Raw genomic sequence first — 7,892 nt, 5'->3', positions numbered from 1 at the left:
AGTGCAGTCCCTGGGACCCTAGCGCCAGCTTTTGTCAAGCGGTTTCACCCAAGAACTCGCCTTGGTCGCACTGCCCTAGAAACCACTCTGGGCCAGTACTTCTATGTCCCCTGGCTCTCTAGCATCTCCCGAGCGGTATGTGAATACCTCACAGACTCCCGTGCGAAGTCTGTGCCTGCAACAACCCCAGGCAAGGGCCGTGTATCCCACTGGGGGTCCAAAGTGTTGGTGGTACCCCCTTTGAGGAACTCAAGTAGAATTCACTGAAATGCCTCGATCATGGGGCCTCAAGTATCTCTTGGTCTTTGTATGCACCTATTCCATTTGGATAGAAGCTTACCCACCTAGACTGGGAAGGCCCTGGTGGTAGCCAGACTGCTCCTCTCAGAAATTGTTCCAATATTTGGCCTACCAATTACCATTGGCTCAGATAATGGGCCAACCTTTGTAGCAGAAATAGTGTAGCTACTAGCCAAGTATTTAAATATTAAATGAAAATTACATACTACCTATCGACCATAGAGTTCGGGACAGGTGGAACGCATGAACAGGATTTTTAAGACTCAGTTGGAAAAAATTTGTCAGGAGACACATCTACATTGAGACAAAGTCTTCTCCATGGCACTGTAAGAATCAGGTCAGCCTCAACCAAGAATACTAGGTTCTCCCCCTACGAGATCCTCATCAAAGGACTACAAGGAGACCTCAAGGAAATAGGTGAATTGAATCTGAGACAACAGCTTCAGGCCCTTCCAGACTCTCAACCAATGGGTTAGAGAAAGACTTCCTGTCAGTTTAAGCACTGAAGTTCATCCCTTTAAGCCAGGAGACTCCAACTGGGTAAAAGAGTGGAACATTTAGCTCCTAAAACCCCTGTGGAGAGGCCTCTTTACTGTCATTTTGTCTACCCCCACTGCAGTTAAGGTTGCTGAAATAATGCCCTGGATACATCACAGCAGACTTAAACCTGTAGCTACAGAGTGGGATTGTATTCCAGACTCTTCTGAGCCTGTCAAGGTAAACTGTCAAGGTAACCCTCTGGAAGAAGACACATCTACATTTTAGACCTTAGTTGGAATAGTACTCCTCCTATAATAGTACTCATAATATTGCAACATTATGATCTCAGAATTCTTTTTTTATATTACTTTCTTGGCATATTTAATCTCTTTATTTTCAACCATCAAGTGCTCTTTAATTTTAGGTTTGTTTTTGTAAATTTTTATTGTGGTAAAATTCACATAACATAAAATTTACCATTTTCCCCATTTAAAGTGTACACTTTAGTAGCGTTAAATACATTCACATTGTGCAACTATCGCCACCATCCATCTCCAGAACATTTTCATTACTTCAAACCATCAAGTGCTCTTTAATTTTAGGTTCGTTTTTGTAAATTGTAATGTTGAATATTTTATTTATTTATTTATTTATTTTTAGAATGAGGTTTTTATTTTTTATTTATTTGTTTTTAAATATTTTTTAGCGAGATAACCCTTAGTTGACCTCACAGATTGCAAGGACCTTGTCAGCTTACAATCCCTAATTTTTTTATTTTTTTACACCTACAGCACCTGGTCCTCCTAGGTGGTCTCCCATCCAACTACTAACCAGGCCCGACCCTGCTTAGCTTCTGAGATCAGATGAGACTGAGCTCATTCAGGGTGGCATGGCCATAGATGTAATGTTGAATATTTTTAAAATCATTTATTCAACACTTATTGAGCAATTTATTAGTCAGTATATACAGTATCAGTCACGGAGGATGCAGTTTGAAGAAGGGGATTATAATGAACTCTAGAAGACAAGATTTATTTTTTAAATGAATCTTTTAAATGAATGTGTGTCATGAAAAGAGAAATACTGGTTTTGCTACTGGAGAGTGAGGATCCTCTCCCAGAGCTTTGTCCAGGTTCTTGATGTCTCAAATAAAGGATTGAGCAAGACAATGAAATACAGTAGAAAAGACAAGTTTTATTAGAAAGGAAAGTCCACTTCCAGACATGGAAGCAGGCCTGAGCAAGAGAAGTGTGGCTCAAAAGGCCTGTTGACAAAGCCTTTGAGGTTTTTATCCCTATTTGCAGTGGGTGGTTACTTTTTTTTAGAGGAGTGGGCTTCCTTGATTGACAACTAAGATTGACAGGACTCACTGATTCATCATTTTGCTTTCTGTTCATGTTTGTTCCCAGAATTCAGTCTGTTATAATGATATTAATGAACTTCTGGGCATATGCATTATATTATAATGATGGTATAATGAGGCTCAGGTGAGTTGAAGGTCGTTGGAGTCTTCTGCACAGGTGCGAGTGACTGGCTTAAACTAGTACCAAATTCTGTGCGTACTTGTTTCTTTGTGAAAGTTAAAAAATGCCTTCTACTTGAAAACTCATATCCAAAAAGATATTTGTACACCGATGTTCATAGCAGCACTATTCACAGTGGCCAGGACATGGAAGCAACTGAAGTGTCCTATGAGAGATGATTGGCTAAAGAAGCTGTGACACATATATACAATGGCTGGAACAAAGAATTGAGCAAGACACCGAAATACCGTAGAAAAGAAGTTTTATTAGAAGGGAAAGTCCACTTCCAGACGTGGAAGCGGGCCTGAGCAAGAGGAATGTGGCTCAGAAGGCCTGGTAACAAAGCCTTTGGGGTTTTTATCCCTTTTTGCTGTGGGTGGTTACTTTTCTTAGAGGAGTGGGCTTCCTTGATTGACAACTAAGATTGACAGGACTCAGTGATTCATCATTTTGCTTTCTGTGCATGTTTGTTCCCAGAATTCAGTCTGTTATGATGATATTAATGAACTTCCAGGCATATGCATCATATTATAATGATGGTATAATGAGACTCAGGTGAGTTGAAGGTCGTTGGGGTCTTTGTTGGGCAGGTGCGAGTGACTGGCTTAAACTGATACCTAAATCTCTGCCTAATGGTTTCTTTAAAAGTTATAAAGAAAAAAAATGCCTTCTAGCTTGTTTAATTGTGGGCGTATTAGGGCGAACCCCTTCTAAGATAAGATGACTTCGGTGTCTTTGGAGGCAGACCTGAAACCTCCTAACTTTCCTGTCTAATTCTTTTCTTGTAGTTATGAACCCCTTGTTATTAGTATAGATGTTGAGGGACGGGAGGTCTCTTCTTCTGGATCTGCTTCCTGTTGAGAATGGCTGTAGTCACTGCCTACAGGGGTTTCATGGAGCTCTTTCTCTTTCTGCCTCAGTCAGGGTGGGTCTTGGGTTTCCTGCAGAAGTGCCATCTCAATCCCTAGACAAGGAAAAGTAAATACAAACTTATTATTTAAATCATATATCTATTAATTTCTATTATTGATTTGCCTATTAAGCGAGTAAAGGGAAACAGGTTTGGTTAACATATTTCTTAAAGAGTAAAAAAAGACCTTTGGCCTAAAGTCTCCTCCCCTCTCAGACTCTAAGGGCCTTGCCTGGCTTAACACCATTTCTGCTTAACAATGGGCTGATGACCCTTATCAATAGGCAGAGAATCTGAGTCACTAGTTTTCAGGACAATTATCAGGATTTGAGGGAGAGGGCCTTTTTCCCAAAAAAAGAAAAAAACAACTTGGTTTACTAAAATGATTAAGAATTCTACAAGTGATGTCCCATCTCAGTCCAACGTAAATGTCAGTTAAAAATATCCTTTTTGTTTAACCAATGTACTATATACTTGAAACTAATAATAAATTAAAAAATGAAAAAATATCTTTCATAGGTTACAAAGTTTAGACACAATTTTTTAAAAATTCAAAAATTTGTAACAGATTTTAACACTTATCAACCAAAAATAAGCAGCAGCAAGGGCCTACTCTTCTACATATTTAAATACATTACTACTTTTCCCTCTTATTATCATTGTCATCATTAATTACAAATAAAAAGGGTGCATGAGTGGCTAAACAGAGCTGATAAGGAAAGGTTAGGTTCAGCCTTATTCGTCTCCTAGCAAGACCGCTTTCTCTAGCGCGTGCTACTATTGGCCCTCCCTGGTTACCGTAGAGCTGCGTGCCCCAGTGACACCTGGGAAATATAGTTCAAAAGGAAAAGCACTGTGGTTCAAACAGGGGAGCGTGGCTTTCGCTTGCGCAGGCGCAATTGCATCCGGCGGCCTGGCGGCGGCGGTGAAATTATTCCTACCTTAGGTGTTTCGCTTGCCTACGGTGAGGTCCGCCGCTTTGCTTCCCCTTCGCGGAGGGGCCGGGTGCGGACTGGATGTGAGCGCGGGCCCAGGGTGTGCAGTTCCTGTGGCGGGGGCTAGGACAGCGAATCCCAGCTCGGAGTGTCTGAGACGCGTCGGCCTCGGCAGGTGAGTGCGGCCCGGGGAGGGGGCGTTGCCCGTAGGGTTCGCCATTGGGGGCCGGAAGTCAGAGCTGCCACCTCCTGACTCTGGCGCTTTAGCCTCCACTGGGCTCATAGAAAATGGCCCAGAACAGGGATTGCAAAAAGCTGTGTCTTGTTTCAGGTTTCGTGAACCCTGTGGTAAATTTTGGCTTATAACGTTCATTGATATCCCCCGCTAAACAAAGTTTAAACTTGTAGATTTATCCGTTTGGGCTGATATTGCTTGTTTGCCATCGTTTTTCTAGATTGAACCTAAAATATTTTCACTAAATTATTTTTTTGTTTAGAGTAATTTTGTCTCTAAGGTACTTCCTTTTTCTGTAATTTTTAAATTCATTTCTAGTCAATTGACGGTATTCCTTCTGAGTCTTGCATTTTTGGTGGGTGGGGAAAGGATGTTTAAAGAGTTATGAAAACTCTTCATGATGGAAGCACAGTTTCAAAGAGGAAAAGAGAGGAATTTTTGGTTAGCTCTTCCTGAAAAGGAATAGCCAAGTTATTCAAATGCTATTTGAATAATTATTGGAATTGCTGATGAAAGAAATGTTCAAAGCCGTAATAAGAATTTATTTGAGCCAAGATTTTGAGGACATTCCAGGAAGCCAGATCTTAATGGGTTGAGAAAATGCTCAGGAGAGTGTCGGTTTTCCAGTTCTTTTTATATGTTTAGAATCAAAGGAGAAAAAGTAAGAAAGGTTACATGAAATCTAGTGGTGGTAGATTAAGGAGGCGAGAGAAAGCATGCGGGGAAAATCTCTAGGGTTGGATAAAAAGGAAAATGGAGAGATAATATTTTACACTGGTAGGTGCAGGAGAGTTGACATTTGACAGTTACAACAAATAGAGTTGGTATGTGGGCAACAAGATAACAAAGTTTCGGTGTTGTACTCTGCTGCTAGTGGGTCTGTTTTTGAGGGGTCTACAAAAGAAAGTTACTCTGACATTCCAAAGACATGTTATCCTCGATGCACAAGAAAATAGACAGGGCTCACAGAGATTAACCTTTTAAGAAAGAAGCCATAGGCCTGGGCTGTGACTACCCAACATGACATGCCCAGTTAGGAGTTAACCCTCCTGTGTAGTTACTTTTGGTCACTGAGCTTGTCAGGCTTCTGTAGCTCCCTTTTCATTCTCATAATCATAATATGATAACTCAAAATATTTAAGTGCAGATGTGTGGAATAGTTATGTTGTTTCCATGACTCCAGTGTGACTGCCCTCTTCTCTGTTGATGCACATCAGAAGGTTTTAATCCCGTCATTTGATTCGTCTTTACTCATAAGCCACTGGGTGAAAGGTCACATGCCCAGTAACTGGAAGTACTCTTGCTGCCCACTCCTGGTTTTGGTCACCATGCTGAGGACCCCTCTAACTTGGGATTGCCTGGGTTATGCCACTTTCCCTCTGCAGGAGGTTTGGAACCTGATCTGACATAATCAAGGTGGAAGTGTTGACAGGATGGAAGGACCTCACAGCTTCTTTCTTCATTTCAGGTGCCTTCTCCAAGAGAGGCAGTGGGTAGAGAGAAATGGCCACAAAGTTGTTACCAGCCCCGACTCAGGTGAGTGAAGCTTTCTTTCTTGAACTGCTTTCCAGGTTTAGAGGTTCATGAACTGGCTTCACCCATTGTTGAACTTTTCTAAGGGACATGGAGGAAGCTCTTCAAGGGGTTAGGGACCAGATGAGTTAGGAACAATGGAAGGTAAGTCTGTCCCTCGCCCTGGGGCTAGTCTCTTGGTGAATTCCACACTTAACAGTTAAGTACTTGTTGACTAGGAATTGAATGGGCCCCATCCCCTTGCCACTGCCACACCTAGTGCTTTGTGAGGGATCCAGGTAAGTTTTTTGCCCTACGGAGTATGGAGATCTGGAAGGGTCAGATAATTCCTTCAGAACACTAGGGAATCCCGGAGGAAAGGCACGGTCTTTGCCTTCCAGTCACTTTGCCTTCCAGTCAACTACAGCAGTACCTGATAGGGGTCCAGAAGATTTCCTAGGAAGATCCTGGAAAGAAGGCCTCTGCGTCAGCAGGTGTGGTCAAGGATGCGCCCTAGTTTGAGATGATTTGAGACTTACAAGCAGTCCCACACTCATGTTGATGGGGAAACGAAAGGAAGTCTCATCTCTGATGGTTCCCAGGAAGTGAGCCTTCCTGTGGAGGGGGCGTCGTCTGGTCCACATGGATTCCTTCCCTTCTTTGCCCTTTCATGGCACTTGGGGAACTATAATTAAAAACAATCTCTCCCCAACCCAGAAGACTTCTCCCCAATAGTAGAAGAGAAAGAAAACGCTTGTTATTTCTGAGTAAGCATTAAGCCTGAATGTGACCTGCATGGCAGGCCATCAGCTAAAGAGGCGCAGAGCTAGAAAGCTCAATCTTATGCAGCTAAGTGGATTAAACCCAGTTTTCAATTTGGAAATTTGTCAGGTGACAAGTTAGGCCCATTTCTTCCTTAGAAACTAGAAGCTGGGCACATTCAGAGAGATGGTGACGGGTCCTTGAGGAACATTTCCTGAGCTGTGAGGTTTATTTAGCCTTTAAAAATATTTACATGTGTTTGGAAAGGACTGAGAAAGGAATTCAGGAAGAACACAGGAAGAGAGGGCAGAAGCCTCCTTTCCCATTTCCAGCAGCCTCTTATTTTTAATTTGTGTTTGTCCTTACAGGTCAGAGAACATCCTGGCCTTGTGACCTCCTTTCAGGGTTTTGGGGGATGGTAAAGAGAAAACAAGCTGTGACCTAATACATATACCTCTAGAAATGTATCCTAAGCAAAAAAGCTTGGCACGGTGTTCTGGTGATGTGCTGGGATGTTCAAGCTAGCAATTTTAGAGTTACAAAAGAGAAAATAACCCACATGCCCACCAGTAGATTGCTTAACTGATTGATCTATACAGTGAAATGCTGGACAGCAAATAAAACATATTGAGTGGGGTACAGGTATTTGTATAATGTGTTGTTTTTGTTTAAATCTAGAGCCATATTAGCATGTGAAAAGTCTGAAAGCACATACAGGACAAAGTTAACATTTCTGATGATAAAAAGTTAGATTAGCATTTTTTTGCTTATCGATCTTTTCTAATTTGCTTTTTAAAAAAAAAACAAAAACAAAAAAACAAAAGAAAGGGGCCACTAGTTTAAAAGAGGTGGTTGTGGTCCAGTGAAAGGGGATTGAGGTCAAAGGACAAAGGCTTCTGGGCTAGGTGGGCTAGGCAGGGTGGGTCCCAGTGCTGCCATCTCATCAGCCTGGTTGAAGGTTCCTGGAGCCCACAGTCCAGCCACACCCCTTCCTTCTTTTCTTTCCTTTCCTGTCCTGTCCTGTCCTTCCTCCCTCTCTCCCTCCCTTCCCTCCCCTTCTCCCCTCTCCCTCCCCTCCCTCCCACTTTCCTTCTCTCCTTCCCAAGTGTGCAGAAGCCTCCTGTTAAAATTCAATTCTCATGTCTCACCTGTAAAACAAGCATTTGGTCTAAGTGATTGTACATCCCATGTCTGAGGGTTGGTGTTTTCATCTTTCTGTTTTGTTTCATAATTTC

The 7,892-nt window shown here is 42.2% G+C and overlaps 1 protein-coding gene and 1 pseudogene across 1 annotated transcript in view; one reads left to right on the top strand and one right to left on the bottom strand.

The window, feature by feature from the left end:
• Nucleotides 1-1,562: 1,562 nt before the first annotated feature.
• On the bottom strand, nt 1,563-1,681 carry LOC112471976 (annotated as a pseudogene).
• Nucleotides 1,682-4,129: 2,448 nt separating this feature from the next.
• The window catches only part of ZNF879 (zinc finger protein 879), a 44,079-nt gene continuing 40,316 nt past the window's right edge, over nt 4,130-7,892 (top strand). The window contains 2 exon segments of the mRNA XM_006923255.3: nt 4,130-4,323; nt 5,852-5,919. Coding sequence (XP_006923317.2) covers nt 5,887-5,919 — 33 coding nt within the window. The 5' untranslated portion in view covers nt 4,130-4,323; nt 5,852-5,886.

Source organism: Pteropus alecto, unplaced genomic scaffold (genome assembly GCF_000325575.1).
Source record: "Pteropus alecto unplaced genomic scaffold, ASM32557v1 scaffold78, whole genome shotgun sequence".
Classification (NCBI taxonomy): Eukaryota; Metazoa; Chordata; class Mammalia; order Chiroptera; family Pteropodidae; genus Pteropus; species Pteropus alecto.
This window is presented reverse-complemented; position numbering and strand designations above follow the sequence as displayed.